At 39.5% G+C, this 25083-nt stretch overlaps 1 protein-coding gene across 1 annotated transcript in view; it reads left to right on the top strand.

Annotated features, from left to right (window-relative positions):
• Positions 1–25083, top strand: part of LOC125240789 (tyrosine-protein kinase Abl) — a 132016-nt gene that overhangs the window by 71549 nt on the left and 35384 nt on the right. Inside the window, exons 2-10 of the mRNA XM_048148867.1 lie at positions 1740–1836; positions 4129–4241; positions 8259–8306; positions 18162–18361; positions 18586–18684; positions 20974–21166; positions 22118–22173; positions 22732–23015; positions 23239–23515. Coding sequence (XP_048004824.1) covers positions 1740–1836; positions 4129–4241; positions 8259–8306; positions 18162–18361; positions 18586–18684; positions 20974–21166; positions 22118–22173; positions 22732–23015; positions 23239–23515 — 1367 coding nt within the window. The remainder of the gene's footprint in view (positions 1–1739; positions 1837–4128; positions 4242–8258; positions 8307–18161; positions 18362–18585; positions 18685–20973; positions 21167–22117; positions 22174–22731; positions 23016–23238; positions 23516–25083) is intronic.

Below are 25083 nucleotides of genomic sequence, written 5' to 3'. Positions count from 1 at the left end.
AATATTAAGGCCCACTTGCACCAACCACTTAACTCAGGGTTAGTGGGCTGTCATCTGTCAAACTCCATATAAAATGGTGAGTAAACCCCCGGGTTAACCCTCTATATTCGTTGGTGCAAGTGGCCCTAAGAGATTTAAAGTCGCCGTCAATAGAATTTGTGAACAATGTAAACAAACCTTGTAGTCAAAATGTCTTTAATTTCCATTCTAACTCATCAATTCATCTCACACTATGATCCTCACCCTTAAAAATAATAAAATTGTGCTAAAACATTGATATTTTGTATAATAGTTTGTTTACATTGTTGACAATTTCTATTGACGGCGATTTTAATTAGCGCACTTCATGTTATGCACGGTCAACCAATTTGAATCCTTAGGTCACTCTAGAACCCTGTCTCATTGACACCGCGTTCTATTAGCCATAAAAATCTAAATCGGTTCATCCGTTCGGGAGCTATGATCCCACAGACAGACACACACACAAAGAGACAGACACGTCAAACTTAAAACACCCCGTCGTTTTTGCGTCGGGGGTTAAATAGTACATTACGATACAAGTGCGTAAAAAAGGAAGTCCGAAACGAGTGGCGATAGATTAAAACACGACCGAAGGGAGTGTTTTAAATCGACACGAGTTACGAATTTCCTTTTCGCACGTGTATCGTACGACGTTTTTCAGTACAGATGAGCCTCCGAAGTTTCGACCTGGCATATAATGAACCACTTCTCGCACTAGTGCGTAAAAAAAAACACCATCTGTACTGAAAAAGTAATTTTCTCAAACATGCAATGAAATATTGTCTTTACGTTCCTTAAAATGGGCTGGGAAGTATCGCTTTTTGGGCGCAACAACTCGAGAGGACTGTAAAGGGATTTCATATTATTTTTCAGGCCTAGGCCTGCAAAGTAACTTTTTTTTATAAAATATTGTCCTTTAGAGCATTTTTTTTTATTTCATTGTATGTTTGAGAAAAGCACTATACATGCCTCGGCGTGAAAACGGATTCCCGGCCTCGTATCCCTATCCGTATATACCCACTTGCCCGGAAATCCTCATTTTCCCGGCCTCTGATGTAATGTACTATTACTTACACAGAAACATTTCCAGTTAAATAAAAGTTTATCATTCGCAATTTGGCTTAACTCTGTATCGGGAAATAGGTTTGTAGGCTTCTAGGCTTCATATTGTAATGCAAATAGCCTTGCAGTGATAGAAAGAGGTCGCTTGGGGATAAATTTAACCCGGTTCCGATCCAAGTGGGACAATCAATGCTTGGAATTAGGGTATAATAATGCTTACTTTTTTAAGTATAGTCAACATCAATAATATGTTATGGGCCAAAGTAAGTGAAAGATTACGAACGAGAGGCTGTTTGAAGCCCGACGCCGAAGGCGGGGGACTTTAATAACTCGAGTTCACACTCGCGAAGTAATAACCAAATTTTAAACTAAATGTATAGAAATACCTACTCTGACGTTTCGAACATTCGTCCGCCACCTTGTAATTTTTGATAAGTCGTGGAAGGCCCCACCCAAGTATTTACTTTACCTCCCTAGGGCGGTAAAATAGCTCATTACGTATGGTTTACGAGCGAGTGTGATGAAAAAATATGTGACACGCTCTTTAGACATAAGATACAAGTGAGATTCCTCAAATTTTCATTCACTACCCGCAGGGCCAGGCCGATGTCATATGATTGTGGATTATGCTGTACCAATTTTCTCTCGTCTTCCAGAAGCGCTGCTGCAGAGCCGGCCGCTGCCGCACATCCCGGACCTGCCCGACGGAGAGACCGCCCCCGCCACCCCGCAGCCGCTCGACACCGCCAACAGGTATGAGCGAGAGGGCGCGACGCGCGTCACGAGTGCGAGCGAGAGGCGATGCTTGAGACAACTGATGGGTACCTGTGGACTTGGACACTCGATGAAACGTCACATTCCTCGCCAAATTTGCCGCTTTTAGGTCTAACTAAGACACATATATACATATTCTTTATATACTCGTAAATCCACTCGTCCATCCTTGTGGATACCAACATCCCAAAGATTAATATCTAGAGTAGTAACATAATAATAAACCGTGTATAAAGATGGGAATATAGTGGGTGCGCTGGATCATATTAAAATGAAGAATTCCACGAGCTTCTATTATAATAAATTGAAAAATTGCTTTAGGTAAAGGCGCTGTACGTTAGTTGCATAATGCGCATAACGTTGGCAAATTGAAAGATTGCATTAGGTAACCTAATGGAAGCCAGGTTTTACTAATATTAATGTATGTTAGAAATTTTATTATATGAAGCCCTTCGAAGTAATACTATTAGATACGTTTTTGGAGCAGGCCATTGGCTGTCCCATACGAACGCATTTTGTGTGTGGTGAATTGTTTTTCGCCGTGTAAGGCACTGGCCCCACCGCGAGCTAGTAAGCTATGAGCTATAGGCTATAAAAACCCTGCCAAGAGCGTGTCGGGCCACGCTCAGTGTAGGGTTCCGTAGTTTTCCGTATTTTTCTCAAAAACTACTGAACCTATCAAGTTCAAAACAATTTTCCTAGAAAGTCTTTATAAAGTTCTACTATTGTGATTTTTTTCATATTTTTTAAACATATGGTTCAAAAGTTAGAGGGGGGGGGACGCACTTTTTTTTCCTTTAGGAGCGATTATTTCCGAAAATATAAATATTATCAAAAAACGATCTTAGTAAACCCTTACTCATTTTTAAATACCTATCCAACAATATATCACACGTTGGGGTTGGAATGAAAAAAAAAAATCTGCCCCCCCTTTACATGTGGGGGGGTACCCTAATAAAACATTTTTTTCCATTTTTTATTTTTGCACTTTGCGTGATTGATATACATATTGGTACCAAAATTCAGCTTTCTAGTGCTAACGGTTACTGAGATTATCCGCGGACGGACGGACGGACGGACGGACGGACGGACGGACGGACGGACAGACAGACATGGCGAAACTATAAGGGTTCCTAGTTGACTACGGTACCCTAAAAACGAACAAAAGATAAACTACTCCTACTCCCATGCAAATAAAAGAGACACGGCGATATTGATAGCTCACCACTGGGCGTGTAACTATAAACCTCGCCGTGTCTCTTTTATTTACGCGGGAGTGATTATCTTTTGTTCGTTTTTATAGCCGATACGATAGCTCATAGTTTACTAGCTCGTGGTGGGACCAGTGCCTAAAGCAGGCGAACATTTTTCTGTACATATTTTTTGCACAATGCCTTGGAGAAATATCCTCTTACACTAGCCAATTTTAATAAAATTCGCGTTTGTGCGAATCAACAGTAGAATATTTCATGAAATGCTCCGTTTACCGATTTTGACAAAGAAAAGTTATTACAATGTAGTAAGGTGGAAAAGTGAATACATCTCTTTGTAGTAGACTGTACATAGGATTTTTGTTTCGTCTATAAGTTCGTAATTACATGACCACAGATTATTAATAAGTTACTAACGTAACAGATCCTTCACTTGCCCGCAAAACGACAAATACCTACGCTTTATTTAACTAACACTAATAAGTTAGGTACTACGAACTCAGAAGAATAGTCACGCCACGCGACTACACAGGCGGGCGCGGGGTGCCTCTCGGCCACTTGTTACCTCGAGGCAACTTCTAGCGGTTAGGTAACTTAACGTACTGAGTGACGTAGGCCTGACATGACACGGAAAAATGTCAAGTATCGATTGTTCATAGCAATCATTCATCAGCCCATTTTCGATAAATGTAAGAACTCTACGCTCTGAACCGAGTCAGTCGCGGCAACGTGCGTTTAACGCGTGCCATGTGAACACTATCACAGAATATATAACAGTACAAGTAAAGAAGACTCACTCCTTTGATGTTTACAAAATGCCGACATTCACGAGCAGCCGACATTGAATTTTATTGCGCTGCGCGAAGGTGGTCCAATGAATGGGCCTCGAACTCGCGGCCGCCGACATGTATTTGCAGCGCGGCGATAGAATCGCGGAGTGAGCCGCCCCTGTTACTGTACAAATTGGAGCGCGCGTTCAACGAGCGTTGAAATGCTTGTCATCTGAACATGCTTATCTCAATATTGATCCATTAATATATTTTTAATTGTACCTTTACAGATGGACGTCCAAAGAGAACCTCCTCGCACATCACGAGGAGGACGACCCTCAGCTGTTCGTGGCTCTCTACGACTTCCAGGCCGGAGGCGAGAACCAGCTCAGCCTCAAGAAAGGTAACTGTCCTTTTCCCTTATTTTCTCTTACCCCTCACGATCACGTCTCCGATTTTGATAAAATTGGATAGGCTGATAGAGTCCATGATGCTGAGTAAGATTAGGTTTCCCAAAATGTCCCAGGTAAATTGTATGAAACCTTCCTTTTTTTGTTACGAGATTTTTGTACATTTTCGGTACCCTAGTGGATCTTGCTCAGCATCAAGGACTCTATCAGCCTACCAATTATCATCAAAATGCGAGACGTGATCTAAATGTACATACTTTTCGGGAAATACTCTCTATGGCTGTGGGTATCTTGCAGTTGCAAAGATCAAAAGATTAACATCGGAAAGCCTCAGTATGATTCCCAAGCTGTTGGGAGGATTAGCCTGAAAAAGGGTAATCATTTTCCCCCCCTTACTCTTCCCCTCTTGAAAGAAATCCTCTATAGGGTTCAGGCTTGCTCTCAGTATATTGGGCGTGCACCGGTGCGGGGCGTGCGGCTTGCGTTCCAAACAATTGAAGCTTATACAAGTGTCCTGAGTCGATGCTGCGTAGGGTGCACGCGGTGCGAGCCCGCCCCGTTGCCCGCCCGAATGCTCGTCCGCTCCGAGCGTCCACTCAGGCCTTACCTCAACGTACTCGATCTTTATGGAGAACCATCGAGCACTTTGGAGATGCGTAAGGACATCGCTCACGTTTTCGTCGCGTTTACAACTATCGCCCATACAGGTGAACCTCAAAAGAGAATATATCCAGGGAAAGGATGACCCTCGGCTGTTCGTCGCCCTTTAGCCCCCCTCCACCCCTCACATCTAGCGTTTCGCGAGCGTAGCGTCGGGCCAACTGTATTGGCAGAACCTGAGTCTTTCCGTACAGTTGGCCCGACGCTACGCTCGCGAGACGCTAGATGTGGGGCCCCTTACAACGTCGGAAAGTACCAGTTCACCCTCAAGAATAAAATTATGTTTGTCCTTTCTTGTCTAATTGAAGGAAATCGTCTATGGAACCATTAGCTTGCAGGGCTGGGCTCAGTCCGAACCCAAATTAATGCACGATTTCCTGTTGAAAATGTTCAACTACCTTCTTTGCCGTAGTCATAAGTTAAGGTATATACGACTAAGAGCCAGTTGCATCAACCACATTTGCCAGACACATCGTCACGCAGCAGACGTCTATGGAACTTCCCATACAATAAAATTAAACGAATGCTTTAACGGTTGACATGAAAAATGACAAATGGCGGTGAATGGTGGTCAAAAATGACGGTGAATGTTGACATGTAAAATTGTTTTTACCAATAAATATTCTGATTCTGATTCTGATTCTGATTCTGGTGGTAGGCGGTTTGATGCAACCGGCCCCATGTCAGTTTACTGCGATGTACAAGCGCACGGCTGCTTTATGCGACAGACATAATGTTGAACGCATGCGATTACGGAAAATGTGCAATTGAGGTACAGCGCGACAAATCCCGACTGGGGGTCAATTACAACTGATCATTTTTTCCATTATTACACTATTAAGTTGAGTTCGACGTGTATCCACTGAACACGCGAGCCATATATAACGAGTGGACACTCTAATTAATAATGCAAAACATTGTAAAACATGGAAAAAATGGATCAGTTATTGGCCTTGCCCCCAGTCGAAATTGTCCCGCTGTACCTTACTTAATTTGCGGCAAACGCTTTGCTTTTCACGCTGCGTTCAACGTTTAAAATAATCGCACGCTTAATCATACAATATACCATTTTATATTTATTTTACTAAAGAGTGCATACAATCATACATACTATCACGCCTGTATCCCATAAAGGGGTAGGCAGAGCACATGAATCAAGTTTCAGTGCCACTCTTCTAAAGTGTGATTTCATACAATATACCATTTTATATTTATTTTACTAAAGTGTGAACTAAAATTATCTCACTGTCAGTTTTGTGACATAATTAAGCATGAAATTCAATAATCAATAAAAATATTGTTTTTGTGTTAATTACATAAACTATAAGCAAAAATCTACATTCAGAATGTGAAAAAAAATATTTTTTTTGGACAGATTTTATAATTGTCGTCACAAAAGCGCGAGTTAATTTTTGTTAACAACTTACGCTAATTGGGGGGACCCAAATTCTGAAAATGCCCTTAAAGGCCCATTTAGACGGTAAGAAAACTCGCATACGAGTTTTATTACATGGCGGTATATGATGGTTGTGCAAAACTATATATGTAACCTCAACAGCCCGCAATTTAATGTAACTGAAATTGCATTCGAGTTCGCACGCCGTCTAAATCAGGCCTTAAACTTCATGCTTTTATATACGAGTACTTGTATACTTTATTTAATACATCAATCCGCTACATCTTTGTTTTGGCGAAAAATAATCTGTTAAAATATGTTTCCTAAAATAAAGCAACACGATAGTTTTAATTGCTTTTCGCATAGTTTAAAGCTCACAGCGAAGTTATATTTTATGGCACGTGACAACTTTATGCAGATTCAGTATTATGTTGAGAAGGGAATGCTGATGTATTTTTTACCTAATAGGATGCATTAATTTGATTAAAAGAATATAATTTTCATATTGTAATAAATAAGGAATTTTAACTATAAAACTCCCGTGAGACTCAAACATGTTTAAAAATATTTTAAGCGGGTTACTCACGTGCTAAGAACGTTACATCGACTTAACACGTGAGTAACCCGCTTAAAATATTTTTAAATAAATAAGGAATTTATTTCGAGTTTATCCTGGTATTCACCTGCACGAAATATGGCAAAAAAGTCCTTTATAAAATACTGATATTTCGCATTCCTGTGCAAATTAAGGGTGAACACTGAACAAGCACCTTCGGGGCGAGCTCGCTGCATCATAAGCCACGTCTTCGCCCCGGCTAGTCTGTGGTCATGAGTAAACCCATTTATAATAGGCGAGATGACAAAAAAAAACTAATTAGTCCATCAGTTAGATTATCGAAGAATTTTAGACACGTATTTTTTCTTTTTTCTCGTAAACGAAAAATGACGACGGTACAGTGCGTTGAAGTTTCGCGTGACGTCACGCCTAGGTACAATTTTTACTTAGAAGTGACGTCACAAGCCCCCACACCCGAACTTTGATGCTCTATATCTTTGTATTTTTTCATGAATTAGAAAAAGCGAAAAATATGTGTTCAGTAATTTTGGACGATCTAACTGACGGACTAAACAGAATGCCATTTTTTTATGTAGTCGTCATCCCTATTCAAAAAAATCCTGTGCGAGGTCAATACCCAAGTTGCCAATCATTATTCCTTAGCGACTTCGAGAAATGGGCCCTTTTTATTTATAGTTTTTGATTGGTTGTCACCCTGATACCACGACACTGTTTTAATTAGGTCCAATGATTTTCATAGAAACAATCTTTGTAGTGTTTGTCAATGTAACGTCAAAATTGGATTTTTGTGCCATTTCCTTGTTGTCACAGTGACTTGAGATCGCTAGCTTTCAAATTAAATGTCACTGTCACAATATACAGTTGCCCTCAGATACATATAAGCGACCCAGGTGCTCATAAATATCGAAACACACCTCTATTTTAGGGATTTAGTATAACGCCGTGGCTTGCGTGGGCGACGGCGATGCGACGCATACGAAATCAAACCTTATCGATATGGAAGTATGAGACGCGACGGCGACGCCCACGCAAGACACGACGCCCACGTAAATACTGAGTGGACGCTCGGAGCGTTCGGTTCGGTGGGGCGTGAAGCGGGACGACCTATTCCGCGTGCACCCTATGCAGCGTCGACTCAGGACACTTGTATGAGCTTCAATTGTTTGACATGCACGCCGCACGCCCCGCCCCGCTGCACGCTCAATGCGAGCGTGCACTCACGCCTTAGTACATGTTCAGATGTCTTTTTGCATCTCATTTCCGATATATTTGAAGTCGACTGTACGAAATGATACATAAATCAAGTTGTTTCTATGTTTATTTGTATGGTACAAATGTGTGATTAATTATTCTTTTTTCAATTAATGCATCCTAAAGATGGGGACAAGTCCCTCGGAAGGACGAGACTGCTCGCCCTCAAGAAAGGTAAAAACTACCCCCGAAAATCCCACAATTTGTAACTTCGTCCCGAAACCATTTAAAACTAGTACTAGGTACTAGCTTCGTGTAGATCTTGCAACCTTGGGCACTGGTCGAGAGACGAGCGATTTATAGTTCGTCGCTCATCGACGAAATATAAAGGCTGGCGTCCACTAGGCTTGCGAATCTCATCATTCGCCTGCCCTTATCCCATTCATTTGGGGTCAGCGCAGCATGTCTTCCGCTTCCATACCTCCCTATCATCCGTCATCTCATCATTCACTTTCTTTCGCTTCATATCATCTTTCACGCAATCCATCCACCTTTTCCTCGGTTTTCCTCTCCTGTTACTTCCTTCCACACTCATTCGCAATGCCTTTCTCGTCACATGTCTTTCATCCCTTCGCATCACATGCCCATAGCCATACCATGCCAGACGATTCGCTCTTACTTTTTCTACTATCGGTGCAACTTTCAGGCTTCCTCTTATATACTCATTCTTTATCTTATCCATCCTTGTCACGCCACACATCCATTTTAACATAAGCTTGCCGAATCTAATCTCATTAATTCTCCTTCTCCATTTATTACAAAAATGGGTCCATTGGCGACGCGTTGAATCGAATTCACCGTAGGATGTTTGCAGGGCACGATTCGACGCGGCTCGATTCCGCGTAAGTGGACGCCAGGCTTAATTCGCTCGTGCTATCGTCGCGTCTCTTTTATTTACACGGGAGCGACTATCTTTTGTTCGTTTCTATTGCCCGATAGCTCATCGCTTACTCGCTTTTGAAACCAGCCTCTCTAGCACAATTTGCCTTGTCGCGCGCGAGTCTATACTTGAAGTCGCGCTTGATGTATGAACTCGCGCGCGACAAGTTGTGCTAAAGGGTCAGATACTAAGAAGAGTAACATATCGTCACTACTTTAAAAAAAACTTGTATCTTCGTCTGTCAATGAAAAGAAAATTGTAGTAATTATGTATGGAATGCATATAGACTTACTGCGTTTTAACTTTGAGGAACAGCGTGAGATACGAGATTTTTGAAAAGTAGTGACGATATTATTGCAGGTGGCTATATACCTTATTTGAGACTGGTTTACTATAATCATAATCATAACAGTAGTCGTAGTCTAAACTGGTTGTTTAATCTGTTGGTCTTTTGCTATACACATATAATGTTTTGATAAACTTTCATAACATGAACATTTGGTCCCTTGTTACATCTGTTATTATTTAATTTATTTATACTTTCAGCAAAAATATGATCTAAGGTGCATTGGGGTAATTTCGAATCACAGAAATGCTCGGGTAATTTCGAAAGGGGAATTTTGATATGATAGAAATAATGGTGATTTTGTATGTGACTTTCAAAAGTACCCCACTGCACTTATAACAAATTTAGCGTAGTGCATGAGTTCATGCTTTGGTTAGTGAGTGAATATAACTTGATGAGAGACGAGAATGTTAGAAGTTTGATGTGCACAAATTTGAGTTCCCGATTCTTGGCTGTGTTCCTATTTATTTTCACCACATTAATTTATAAAGGCTCTCTTAATACAAGCTGACTGTAAGCACAGTGTAATAAAGAGTGTGGCCACTCCCGCTCCCCGCTCAAAGTGCCGCCCACCCCCTCTCGGTTACCTCACATCAGTTACTATCTCCACCAGTCAAAACCGCGAACAGTCGACCTGTCATATCTCACTCATACAAGCACGGTACGCGTTCACCTACACGAGCTTAGACTGTGAGCTAGGAACGCGCCTCTTTCATATACTTGATCGCCAGTGTCCGAGGTGTGCTGTGCTGTAAGGCTCCTAATGAGCAGTTCCCGTCAACTTTGTACATAGCCACGTCAGCAAATTTTAATTGATCCTATTTTGTTACCAACATTTAGTAATATTAGTCGACTTTTGTAAGACATATACAAGATAATTGTTATAATTAAGAAAATATAGATACTAGAGAACCTTAATGACGAAATAAAACTTACTAAAATCTCAATTCATCAAAGAAATCTTGGTAACAAAATAGGAATAATAAAAACAAATTTAACTTTTTCCTTAATTTTTGTACAAACTTTTCGAGAACTGCTGTTATAATGTTCTATAAAATAATATTTATTTATCTACACAAGTACACATATCCCTCTTACACCGGTCAAATCTTACATGAAAATCGGCTAAAAAAACAAAGTGTGATGTAAAGCTGGATTTTTGGTATGTTATTTGGAGTCCTTGGGGGAATGTAAGACTATATTTTGCAAGCAAAAAAAAAAGTGTGCTAACTAAGTAATTTAAAAAAAAAAGTAAAAAAATCGGGCTTTTTTTGGTTTTTATTTTTTTATTAAAAAACTATGCGTTTTTGGTCAAAAGTTGCTTTGTAATGTTGAAAGCGCATTAAATTTCAAACAGTTTGACATCTTTTTTATCAATGTCCGTCAAATATTTTTTGAGATATGAAGCGTCAAAAAAGGTTAATTTTTGACGCATTTATAAAATGTAGCGTTTTGCCAATATTTTTAGACAAATATCTGCAAAGTACTTCATGATATGATATATATTGCAATATAACATTGTATAAAATTTATTTTGCTTTAGTTTTAGTGCAAATAAAGGTCAGTAAGACGAATAGTTACTTTGGTAAACAAAAAAAAAATTATAAATAGAGAAGCCAAGAGTCTGGTAGATTGGTTAAGGTAAAATAGTTTACGCTAAAAGTTTTAGGTTGAAAGTGCTATCTATTCGATCTTACTTTCTTTGATATCCGTTTATCTGAAAAAATTGTCTAAGCTAACTTTGCATCGATTTGACTATTAATACTAATGAAGAAATAAAATACAGTAAAATTTTGAAGTTTAGTAAATTAGAAAAATAAAACAGAATTAGTTACATTTTACTTTTTCCTTTTTGAGGGTCCTGGTTCTGCATCTTGATGGCACAACTCCTGTAGTGATAGAAAGTCCACTTGAGTTGTATTTGACCATCAATTGCTGTGGAATAAACTACGGGAACGGAAAGCGCCCACGCCAATTATTAAGATACTGGAGAAGTGGTATTCCCAGCAGAAGAACGTAGTAAAATGGAAGTCAACTCTGTCCACAGCCAGCGGGCTAAACTGTGGCCTGAGACAAGGAGGCAGTATGTCTCCGGCTCTCTTCAGCGTGTACATGGATGGGCTGTCGCAGGCTTTGACCAGTACCGAGGTTGGCTGCTCCATCAATGGGCAAATGATAAATCACATCGCATATGCAGACGATATGGTCCTACTAGCACCATCTGTGAAAGCTATGCGTAAGTTACTTGCAGAATGCGAGAGATACGCCAGCCAGCATAACATGAGATACAATCCGGACAAGTCTGAATTTATGCTCATGGAGGCAGCACGTATGCCCACACATGTACCACCTCTTTTGCTTGATGGAGATCAATTGCGGAGAGTACACGAAGTCAAATATCTTGGCCACATCTTGTTGTCCAGTTTAAAAGACCAGGAGGACATAGAAAGGCAGAGGCGAGCCACCGCAGTAAGGGCAAACATGTTGGCTAGAAGATTCGCCAAATGTAATGACAGCGTAAAAAGACAGCTGTTCCTCAGTTTTTGTACAAGCGTGTATACGTGGTGTATACCATCGAGTTATGGTCCGACTACACCTGCGTGGCGGTGAGAGACCTGCGCGTGCAATACAACACATACTATGTATGTACTGATATTTCGTTAAACGGAGAATACTATGATTCGGGCACGTCCACGACAACGCTCGTGAGATTGCATCGATGTTATTGACCCTCAGTGATATGCTTTAAAAACCAGTCCGTATAAGAACAATTTCGGAACAATCTGATTCAATTAATGAGGGTTTTCTACTCGTAAATATTTTTTTCCGCCAAGCGGCGATCCTGAGGTCTTTCTGACCGTAAACTTAACTTACTAAATAAATGTTGATTTGATATACGCAAATATGTGTCTGAGTAATACTTGAACAGCCGCCAAATAATAATAATTCGTTCTCCGCTACGCCTCCTGTAAATATATGTAAACTATCCCATTTGGCCATTACCATCCACCGATTATTTATGATCCAGTTATACTAGACTTATGATATAATCCTATTTTTTTAAATAACTGGCACTCTTTTGGTCTTAAATGAAAGCTAGTGAAATTTTCTACATTTTTATTTTACAACTTATGTAATAGCCTGGGTTGTTTTGCTGATATTTGTCTCAAAATATTAACAAAACGAATATTTTCATAGAAAGGGGAAAAATGCTCTTTTTTTTGACGCTTCATATCTCAAAAAATATTTGACGGACATTGATAAAAAAGATGTCAAACTGTTTGGAATTTAATGCGCTTTCAACATTACACAGCAACTTTTGACCAAAAATGTATAGTTTTTTAATAAAACGGCAAAAACCAAAAAAAGTCTGATTTTTTTACTTTTTTTTTTTAATTACGAAGTTAGCACACCATTTTTTTGCTTGCAAAATATAGTCCTACATTCCCTCAAGGACCCCAAATAACATACCAAAAATGCAGCTTTACATCACACTTTGTTTTTTTATTTCTCTTTTTGACCAGTGTATCTATAATGCTTTCAAATTTCGCAAATAATGGCCATCAGTACTATAAACGAGGTATTTGGTTACTATTGAGATGTCAGCACATAATTTCTCGCATCAACCCGCGATGATATTTCATCGGTTTCAAAACGTGAGTGACATATACTTAAATGAATGTCCACCACAAAGCAGATAAGTCCGTTATGTTTGTTATTGTGTGTTACAAATAATTTCCGTTCGCAAAACGAATGCCTTTGAAAACCATTGGAGCGTAGCTATCACTGATCAGACGGCCGGTGACTGGGCAAGTGCGGGCGAGTATTGGAACATTGAACAGTGATTTTAAACCAAACTGGCTAATCTTAATAGTTCTGCGTATTAACTTAGGGTTTCCCCAAACCTACACTGAGAGAAAAAACAACCAGTTATCATGTTCGTTCAACAAGTTGTTTGGTTTAAATAGCGCCTACGTGCTCTTTGGTTCAAACAACAAGTTAGATTTTGTTAAATGTAACTAGTATACCAGTTACTTGTCATTTGAATCAACAATATATTTGAATCAACAAGTCGATTTTAAAAAAACAACATGACACATATTGTATGGCTGATTCAATAAAATATATTTTAACAACTTTGACCTTGTTGTTCGTAAAAAATTCGACTTGTATCATCAATATTGTGATTTATTCAGTTTACTAAAATACTTTTGTTTCAAACGGATAAACACGCAATAAGTCGAACTTGTTAAATTCACAAGACAAATTTCTCTCAGTATAGTGTAAAGACGCTTACGCGTCGGAAAGCAAACGCAGCCGTTCGCATGTTCATACTTACGGCACTGGTCTTACCCAAAGCGAGTAAACTATAAGCTATCGGCTATAAAAACGAACAAAAGATATACACTCCCGTGTAAATAAAAGAGACACGGCGATGTTTATATTTATTCGCCCAGCGGTGAACTATCAATGTCGCCGTGTCTCTTTTATTTGCACGGGAGCGCTCTTTTGTTCGTTTTTATAGCTGATAGATCTTAGCTTACTCGATCTTGGTGGGACCAGGGCCTAAAAGCGTTTTTTTTGTCGGCGATAGCGGATTCCGCGTTGATACATTTGGGAAGACCTTTAGGCAAAACGAAATAACTTTTATTGACCTAACCAATAGCCGAAATTGGGTTTCCTTTGAAGTTATCATACCGGCTTTTTCTTCTTCAGTGGTTCTCTCAATGCTGAGGATCATGTCAGCTGTAGAAGACTGGGGGCCCATTTCTCGAAGCTGCAACTTACAATTTACAAGCTGTAGTCAATGTCGAATATGACAAGTTGTAAAGAGACTTTCGCTTGTAACTTGTAACTTTCAGTTTTAATAAATGGTAGCCATCTGCTCCTCGCCAAGTGCATGACCTCGTGCAGTTTTAACGGCATGGATGAAATAATTACCTGCAGAAAAACACACCATGTGTACTGAAAAGGTTTCACATGCTATTCCTTGATTCTTATATCGCAAAAACAAATTACAATATCCATTCATATTCACATTACAAGTGCGGTTTGGATTTATGTGCTCGACTTATTCGAAAATATAAAGCCAATGAATGCTCGCTCATCCATTTTGCGGTGCTATTGACTTTGTTTGTGCCTATTGACTGACCAAAATCAATGTACAGTTTTAATTACATATATTGCTTAAGAGGGCTTTCATGTGAAAAATACTGTGTGTGGTATCAAATTAAAGATCTTTGCGAGTAGTTTACAAATATACCTATAACATGTTGTAGGACGTTTTCTACTTGGTCTAACAAAATGTGAGAAAATGTCCAGAAGTGGTAATAATTGTGACGGTGAAGGCTCGTTTTAAAAAATTGCCAAAAATATACATATAATAGAAATTTATAATCACTAAGGCATAAGAGCAATTTTAGTAAACGTTGCATATTAATTTTGTACGAAAATAACTCCGATGTGATGTAGATTTTCAAAGAAATTCACTTAATTTGAAGTAATTTCTGAAAAAAATTGAATTCGTCTTAGCCTCATTTACTCTTTTTCAAAACCTTATAAAAAAAAATGTAGTTTGAGAAGATTGTAGTACAGGATATACGTATTATACATTTACCAGTTTCAGTATTCCAAATTGTTCAAATTTTACAAATAAGATCGACTAATCCAGCGCTATACACGGGTTTTCCTAAACGTGCATCACAGAATAATTCATAATTAATTTAGTGACTTAGTTTTCAAAAATCCAGTCTGATAAGATAATAAGATGCTCTAATTGAAACTTGAATTAAATATATCTATTAGATAACGGAAAGTGTATTTCACCGACTAAAACTATCAATTTTACACTATTTTGACGTTTTTCTTGAAAGCACCCTTAACTAGCTTTTGCCCTTTTCCCTCGCGATAGTTCCGATAATTGCGGAATGCTCCATACAAACTTCCACCCCCCATTTCAGGGAAGTGGGGGGTTAGGAAGAAACAAAAGCAGCCTATGTCATACTCCATCCCTTCACTTAATAAATCACGTCAATTCGTCGCTCCGTTTTGCCGTGAAAGACGGACAAACATACAGACACACACACACTTTCCCATTTATAATGTTAGTAAGGATTTAGAATCAAATCAGTACTTTAAAATTATAGTGAAGATTTAAAAATAATGTGCTATGAAAACGTTTATTTACATATAAGTAGAGAGCGGATTTCATGTAGCGATTTAAATATTGATATGGATATGATTAGTGCATTTTTTTTAATTACATGTCATGTGGATTATAATGAGGTCTTACAATCTATTATTATTACATCGCACACCGCAAAATTCGCTGACTACGAGGGGCGTTCAATAAATTCTCGGTATGAGAATGAAAACAAACAGGTACGAAAAGTCTGATATTTTTTATTTTTCAATATACTCCCCCCCTATGTTAATACACTTAAAAGATCGATCAATTATTTTTTTAATCCCTCAAAAAAATATTTTTTATCTTTGGTGAAAAAATGCTCCTCCACTGCTGCCTTCAATGCTTCATCATCAGAAAACCGATTTCCACGCAGATCCTTTTTGAGATTGGGGAACAAAAAGAAGTCGCTGGGGGCTAAGTCCGGACCGTACGGTGGATGGGTAATAGTTTCAAACCCACATTCAGCTATAGCTGCCTTGGCAATATGAGCAGTATGGACAGGGGCGTTGTCATGCAGAAGCAAAACACCTTTGGTTAACTTTCCTCGCCTCTTTTCTTTGATTGCATCCCTTAATTGACGTAGAAGGTTGGCGTAGTACTGTCCTGTGATATTGACACCTTTTTCTTTATAATCGATTAGTAAAACACCTTCACAATCCCAAAATATTGTGGCCATGACCTTGCCAGCTGAAGGCATGACCTTGAACTTCTTGGGATGAGCTGAACCCTTAATGTGCCACTGCATGGACTCTTGTTTACTCTCTGGGTCATAATGATGAACGCAAGTTTCATCTCCAGTAACAATCTTTTGCAGGACCTCATCAGGATTTTCACCGCACAGGTCAATAAAATCGGAACAACAAGCGGCACGCATATCTTTTTGAAGCCGAGTCAGCATTCGCGGAACCCATCTTGCACTTACTTTTGACATATTAAGATGGTCATGGATAATATCATGTATGGTACCAATAGAAAGATTGGTTACTTTAGCTATTGATTTTACCTTAATTCGCCCATATTCCAATATAAGTTTTTCCACCTTCTCAATATTTTCTTGTGAAGTGGCGACTACAGGCCGACCAGGCCTAGGGTCATCTTCAATACTCTCCCTTCCACGTTTGAATTCGCTTGACCACTTTTGAATAGTAGATAAAGAAGGAGAAGACTCACGGTAAACACAATCCATCTCCTCTTTTATGGTTTTTTGATTTTTACCCTGATTAGTCAAGAATTTTATAACAGATCGATGTTCTAATCTCGTCAACCTTGATAATTCGCTCATGGTGTGCGTGTTTGTTTGGCAATTGCAGAAAAACAAAAGAAAATCTCGGTTCGAATTATACTTTTTTTTAATGTCAACGAATGAACCTTAGTGGCCAGTAACAAAAGAAATTGTAAAAGAGGTTGTAAGATATCAATACCGACAATATATTGAACGCCCCTCGTATTTAGATTAAATTAATGTTATTTTACAAAAATTACTACATTTAAAGAAATAGTATTTTATTCTAAAGAAAGGAGTTTGTATACAGCAGCGATTATTTTATTTTTCTATTCTTTGAGTCGTAATATATGTTTTAACAAGAATTCAAATAAATAAACTATTAAAAATTAACAAACATATTTTTATTAATTAATTTTATTATCATTATTATTTTTGGCCAATATTCACAAAAGCATCTAAAAAGGGCTTTACTTTTATACATTTTATGTGTGTACTAAAAATAATAAATTATGCTAGTCATATCCATATTAATATTTAAATCGCTACATGAAATCCGCTCTCTACATATAAGCCAATTCGAACTTTGATACGGACAAAGAAAACGCAAGCATAACAAAACGAACACTTTTATTTAGATATTATAATGAACGTTTGAACCAGCATCGTAGTTCATCTCTCGCGCGGCCGCAGAAAAGTAAGCTAGATCTGATTTCGTTGCTATTTAAAGTTTATAACTGCTTCTGGGACATATTTCGGAAACATCTCATATCAGATATCACACATACAACCTTTAACTCGGTTCTAAGTACATATACCTGGGCATTTTCAATAATTGGGACCCAAAATTAATGAAAGTTGTTAACAAAAATTAACTCGATGTCAGTTTTGTGACGATAGTTAAGCATGAAATTTCAATAAAAATATTGCTTTTGCGTTAATTACATAAACTATAAGCAATTATCTACATTTAGAACTTGAAAAAAGTTAGTTTTTTTACAAATTTTATTCTTAGTTGTCGTCACAAAACTGACATCGAGTTAATTTTTGTTAACAACTGTCACTAATTTTGGGTCACAATTTTTGATAATGACCACCTACATATTAACACTAACACAACATCCTACTCGTACGTTAGTTAACTTTTTGATTATTATTATTACAGTACTTTAGGCACTGGTCCCACCGCGAGCTAGTAAGCTATGAGCTATCGGCTATAAAAAACGAAGAATAGATAAGCACTCCCGTGCAAATAAAAGAGACTAATAAACATCGCCGTGTCTCTTTTATTTACACGGCAGTGATTATCTTTTGTTCGATTTTACAGCAGATAGCTAGTAATGTCTAATATACCAACTTTTGTTCACTAGAGACATACATTTTTTGTCCCACAGGCGAACAGGTCCGCATAATGAGCTACAACGCGTCAGGCGAGTGGTGCGAGGCGCACACGCTCAGCGGCGCTCTAGGCTGGGTGCCCAGCAACTACGTGACCCCGGTCAACTCGCTGGAGAAACACTCGTGGTACCACGGCCCGATATCCCGCAACGCGGCCGAGTACCTACTGTCGTCGGGGATCAACGGCAGCTTCCTGGTGAGTGCGGCTACACCCCAACGTGGCGGTGTAGCTGGATTACGGTCAATTCGCTCTAGTACTTGTTGTAGTTGGAATGCCTTTTAGGATGTTCACAATTGGCCGCTTTCTGACAAGATAAGTCACGTTTACATCGTATCCTTAACGGGTAGACAACAGACAACTTTTGTTTTTCCGGAGTGTAGAATTGTAGATGATTGACTAAATAAAGCGTTTTGTTGTAGGTGCGAGAGTCGGAGTCGAGTCCGGGGCAGCGGAGCATATCGCTGCGGTACGAGGGCCGGGTATACCACTACAGGATCAACGAGGACTCCGACGGAAAGGTACGATAGCCTTAGGGCCCATTTAGACGGTACGAGAACTCGCAAACGAGTTTTATTACATTGCGGTATTTGATGGCGGTGCAAAATTGTATGTAACCTCAACAGCCAGCAATGTAAGTAAAATCACACGCGAGTTCGCACATTTTTTGTAGATTTTTGAATATTATTTAACACTTATGAGTCTAAACCCGTCTTAGGTGGTATGGCCACGTTATGCGAAGAGGCGAGGAACATATAGTTAGAAAAGCACCATTGCCAGAGTTCACTGTGTCATAGGTCCGCGTCGTACAGCTGCGTTCGTGACCAACAGAATGGTCCCGACGGAAGACCAGCGCTCACAGCGCTGACCCTCGGGTTAGCATTTTATGCTGAGTCGGGACCATTTCGCGGTAACTTATATGTTTAATTTCTTTTATTTCATTCATTTCATTTCATTTATTTTATTCATAACAATGTACATTGTGTTGAATATTGCATACTAATATGAATAATACTTATAAACTACCAATATCTAAGCCATGATTCAAAATTGACGATAGTTAATTAATTAGGTACTAAAATATGTCAAAAACATGTATGTCTATGTCAGTCATAAAATTAAATTATATAATGATATGGGTATTACAAATTCGTGTAATATATAGAATGTCATCAATTTTGAATTATGTTGTAGGTGAATTAAGCAGTACAATAAGTTACGATCTAATAATAATAATTGTTACAAATTACATAATTTCATTACTTACATGGAATATTATTACGAGTATTTATTAATATTAATACGTTAAATCACTCAGAAGTCTAAACTAATATCTATACATTAAGCACTATTAGTATTATATATAAATTCGTCTATGGAATAATACGACTTTTCCAACAGATATTTCTTGAGCCGTGCATTGAACATTTTGCTATTTGTTATTGACTTGAATTCTGTCGGTAATTTATTGTAAAGAGCCACAGCTTGATGACACGCGGCGTGTTTCACAACGTTAAGCCTTGGGACAATCAGGTTTTTAACATCCTTACGCCTAGTTAACAGCCTGTTTTTTTGTTCACTTGTAGTTTCATAGTTGTTCAGGTGCTTCACGAAGTCTGTTAATAGTACAAGTAAATAAAGGCAAGGCGTTGTAAGCAAGTTCAGATCGATGAAGTGTTCTCTGCAGGATTCCAGCTGCGATATACGAGCAATCGTCCTGACTGCCCTTTTTTGCAGTATAAAAGCAGCATCAGCGTTGTAATTGTAGCTGTTGCCCCATAGTTTAATACTATATCTCAGCTTTGACTCCACGAGAGCATGATACACCATTTTTAACTGCGTTTTGTGTAACACATCCCTCAGACACCGTAAAGCATAACAAGAAGAACTAATTCCACTGCTTATTGCCTGCATCTCGTACTTCCAGTTCAGTCGTTCATCAATATGGACACCTAAGAACTTGACCACTTCAGTTTGAGCAATTTCATTTCCGTTTAAACTAATGTCAAGTATATCCGAAGTTTTTGCTGTCGGTGAAAATAATATGACATTGGTTTTGTTATTATTCAGTTTCAGATTATTTACTGTAAACCATTTGTCAAAGGAAAGTAAGGCAGTGTTTACTCTGTTACTCAACTGAGTCATATTTGCTGTTTCTGTTTTCTTACTTGTGTATTTTGTAGTGATCACGAATAAATAATTGATTGATTGATTGATTGATTGATTGATATAATAAAGGTAGAGGACGCACCCTTCTACCTGGTGGACCAGTATGATCAAACTCCTACAAGAGGAGAACCTGCCCGACCCCACAAAGGCAACAACCCAGGACAGAGCGTCTTGGCGATGTAGAATTGGGAGAGCCGACTCTACAATGGGCCATTTTTTTTTCAAAATTGAATCGCGTAAAATATACCCATGTTACATAAAAAGTGAGGTCACTTTTTATGTAACATGGGTATATTTTACGCGATTCATACTCAGAATCGCGAGGTCTTTCGATCCTGATAGGAGAAAAAAAATGTCCCAAAACTTCCATACAATTTTCAGACCTTCCATTCCATTCCGTTACCGCCATACAAAATGTATGAAAAAATGGTAACGGAATTGGAAAAAACCTTGGGACACTTTTTTCTCCTATTAGGATTGAAAGAGCTCTCGATTCTGAGTGGAAACCACATAAAAATTTCCAAATCCAAAAAAAAATGGGGTGGACGACTTTGAAAAAAAAAATGGCCCACATGAGGTGGAAAGAGGCAAATAATAAGATTTAAGACTTATGAGTCAGTAAAACATTATTTTATTCCCAGGTGTACGTGACGTCAGAGTCAAAATTCGGCACGCTAGCGGAACTAGTCCACCACCACTCCGTGCTAGGCGACGGTCTTATCACGCAGCTGCTCTACCCCGCCCCGAAGCGGAACAAGCCGACCGTGTTCCCCCTCGCCCCGCCCGACCAGTGGGAGATCGACCGCACAGACATCGTGATGAAGCACAAGCTAGGTGAGTCTACAACTGCATCGAATCGAGAAGACTACAGTGTTTCTTCTAGCCCCTCAGGACTAGTGGGAGATCGATACAGACATCGTGGTAATGCACACGCTAGGTAAAAGTCTACAACTGCTTTAAATCGAACAAACTACAGTGTTCTTCTAGCCCCGCCGGACCAGTGGGAGATCGATACGGATATCGTGGTAATGCACAGGCTAGGTAATAACCTTGTGTATAAGTCTACAGCTGCTTCGAATCGAGAAGAATACAATGCTTCTTCTAGCCCCGCCAGAACAGTGGGAGATCGGCCGCACAGACATAGTGATGAAGCACAAACTAGGTAAAAGTCTACAACTGCTTTGAATCGAAAAGACTACAGTGTTCTTCTAGCCCCGCCGGACAAATGGGAGATCGACCGCATAGACATCATGATGAAGCACAAGCTAGGTAAGTCTACGACTGCTTTAAATCGAGAAGACTACAGTGTTCTTCTAGCCCCGCTGGGACAGTAGGAAATCGACCGCACAGACATCGTGATGAAGCACAAGTTAGGTAACAAACAACCTTTTGCCTGTGCTTCTGTTATACTCTACAACACGTGACAAATCGACACACTAGCGGAACTAGTCCGCCACCACACCTTTCTAGGCGAATCTATAATAGGTACTAGCTTTTGCCTGAGGCTTCGCTCGCGTTATAAAAAGACAAAAAGTAACCTATGTCACTGTCCATCCCTTCAAATATCTCCACCTAAAAATCACGTCAATTGGTCGCTCCGTTTTGTCGTGAAAGACGGACAAACAAACAGACACACACACTTTCCCATTTATAATATTAGTAAGTATAGATAACTTATAGCTTACTAGTTCGCGGTGGGACCAGTGCCTAAGTCCACTATTATGTCTGTCGATCGCACTTGATTTGAAATTATTGTTTTTGCTAATGTTACAACTCTTGTTTTAGGAGGTGGACAGTATGGCGACGTCTACGAAGCTGGCTGGAAGAAGTTTAACATCACGGTAAATATCTACTCTTGTTTCTTTATCATTTAATGATTTCAATAATAGACATGAACGACTCATAACAGTACAGTAACTATAGCTAGTGCTAAACAGTGGTGGCCAAACTTTTTCATTGGTGTCCAAAATATGAAGGACTAAAAGTGGCGGGCTAAATTGGCTTTTTAATATTACACACGGGCCGGATACAATCCTTTCGCCGGCCGTACTTTGCCCACCCCTGGTCTAAACTAACTCTTGATAAAAAATATATAAATATAAATACATATTATAGGACACTCTTACACAGATTGACTGAGGCCCACGGTAAGCTCAAGAAGGCTTGTGATGTGGGTACTCAGACAACGATATATATAATATATAAATACATAGAAAACATCCATGACTCAGAAACAAATATCTGTGCTCATCACACAAATAAATGCCCTTACCGGGATTCGAACCCGGGACCGCGGCATAGCAGGCAGGGTCAATACCGACTGCGCCAGACCGGTCGTCAAAATTTGCATCAGTAAATTTTTTAAATCCAAATACTTATTTCTAACTATTATTCATCAGGTTGCAGTGAAAACGCTAAAAGACGACACGATGGCCCTAAAAGACTTCCTCGAAGAGGCCGCCATTATGAAAGAGATGCGTCACCGGAACCTAGTCAAACTCCTCGGCGTCTGCACGCGGGAGCCCCCCTTCTACATCATCACCGAGTTCATGTCGCGAGGGAACCTGCTGGACTACCTCAGGAACGGGAACAGGCAGCAGATCGACGCTGTTGTGCTGATGTATATGGCCACGCAGATCGCTGAGGGCATGAGCTATCTGGAGAGCAGGAGCTTCATACACAGGTGAGTCAGTAGTTCTCCATTTAAAAAGCGTCGAGGGAATATGCTAGATTTCCTCCAGAAACCTCTAAACCTGGTGTTTCGGGTGTCCACCGGTGGTAATCGTATCAAATCCTCCTGGTCCAACACTGAAATCGTAATTTTGGGATCTTTTGAACTTTTCTTTTTACAAGTTGTATTTTTGTCCATGTTTTAGGACAGATACTAAACATCCTCTTGTCTACAGAGACCTCGCGGCCCGCAACTGCCTAGTAGGCGAGAGCCACTTAGTCAAAGTGGCCGACTTCGGTCTCGCCCGGCTCATGCGAGACGACACCTACACCGCCCACGCAGGCGCCAAGTTCCCCATCAAATGGACGGCGCCCGAAGGCCTAGCCTACAACACCTTCAGTACTAAGTCCGACGTTTGGGCCTTCGGGATCCTGCTGTGGGAGATAGCCACGTATGGCATGTCGCCGTACCCTGGTGTGGATTTAGCGGACGTCTATCATATGCTTGAGAAGGTTAGTACAATGGACCACCTCTTAAGGCCTGCATTATATTTGTAGCAGGCTGCCACCCTGTCATGTTCGATAACATCATCGCACGAGATAAAATATACACCGCCCGTTCCCCATCAAATGTACGGCGCCTGAAGGTGAAGGACTAGCCTACAACACCTTCAAGTCCGTTGTCTGGGCCTTCGGGATCCTGCTGTGGGAGATAGCCACGTATCGCATGTCGCCTTACCCTGGTGTGGATTTGGCGGATGTCTATCATATGCTTGAGAAGGTTAGTACCCCTTACAATGGGCCACCTCTTAAGGCCTGCATTATACTTTTAGCAGGCTGTCACCATGTCAAAGTGTTAGCAGCATCGCTTGTACAGTCACCGTCATAAATAAGTGATGATCTTTGTACCTTGTCACTTTAACGTCGTGTTTGAAAAGTCATACGAGTTTGTCAAACGATTAAAAGCGACAGAGTACAAATATCATCACTTATTTATGCCGGTACGAGATGACTTTGTTTGATGATTGGTATAAACACCGCCCGTTCCCCAAGGACGGTGCCTGAAAGCCTAGCCTACAACACCTTCAGTATCAAGATCGTTGTCTGGACTATTTTTAAAAATAAAATAAAATCTTTTTTGAGCAAAATATCCTGTCTATGATATTTTAGGTACTTTCCCTCCATGTGGCATTAGCCGTGGGATACTGCGTAAGTATCATCCAGCAGGACTGTTAATCATTTTTCATCATGTCTGTCACGTTCTAACAAGTATGTAAGTGCGAAAGTGACGCAAGATATGACAAGTGACAAAAACACGACCATGATATACGGCCACAGTTCTTTAAATCGTGGAATCTACACATTTTCCACATATGCAAAACTTTTGTTTGAAACTGAAACTCGACGACTTTGGTCGTAAATTGGCCAGGTAATGCTAAATATTGCAGTAGTTAGTGACAGTGTTTGTAAACAGCACTATATCCGCCAAATGTGCTGCCAGTAGGTTACCTAGATCGGTCAACAGTGACCTAGTTCTATATTTGACTTATGGACTAAGAGCACAGAGACGCCAGACCTTCCTCATTTTCTCATGGATGAAACTTTGGGATAATGTAGAGTTCGTATCGACGTTTAATAGTGGGTATTACCTAATTCGGCCCGTCGGCCATTTTTTTCTTTCCTTCATTTCTCAAGGCTGATTTTTATATGTGTTATTAGAAGTTAAAAAATACTATTAGAAATTGATAATCACCATTTCCTAACCATTTTTAAGAGACTCAAGAGTCTGGTATAAGTTACGGTCGGCGGAAATGGACAGGAATTGATGATTATCAAATCCTTACTGGCTTTTCTATTATACATATATAAAAATCAGACTTGAGAATTTAAGGAAAGTTAGTTTTTTTTTAATCATCATCATTTTTCATCCTAGACAATGAGGAAGGTCTGGCGGCTCTGGGCTCGTATAGTCCATTAGGACCATTAGCGCACCTTTCAACAATCTAGTGATTATGTCTATTAGTAACCGATTACTGTTAAAAGAAAACCAAAAGTGAATTCTTAAATAAATTGTATTTTAG

Source organism: Leguminivora glycinivorella, chromosome Z, assembly GCF_023078275.1.
Source record: "Leguminivora glycinivorella isolate SPB_JAAS2020 chromosome Z, LegGlyc_1.1, whole genome shotgun sequence".
In the NCBI taxonomy this organism is placed as follows: Eukaryota; Metazoa; Arthropoda; class Insecta; order Lepidoptera; family Tortricidae; genus Leguminivora; species Leguminivora glycinivorella.
The sequence above is the reverse complement of the archived record's forward strand: the minus strand, read 5'-3'. Positions and strand labels throughout refer to the sequence as shown.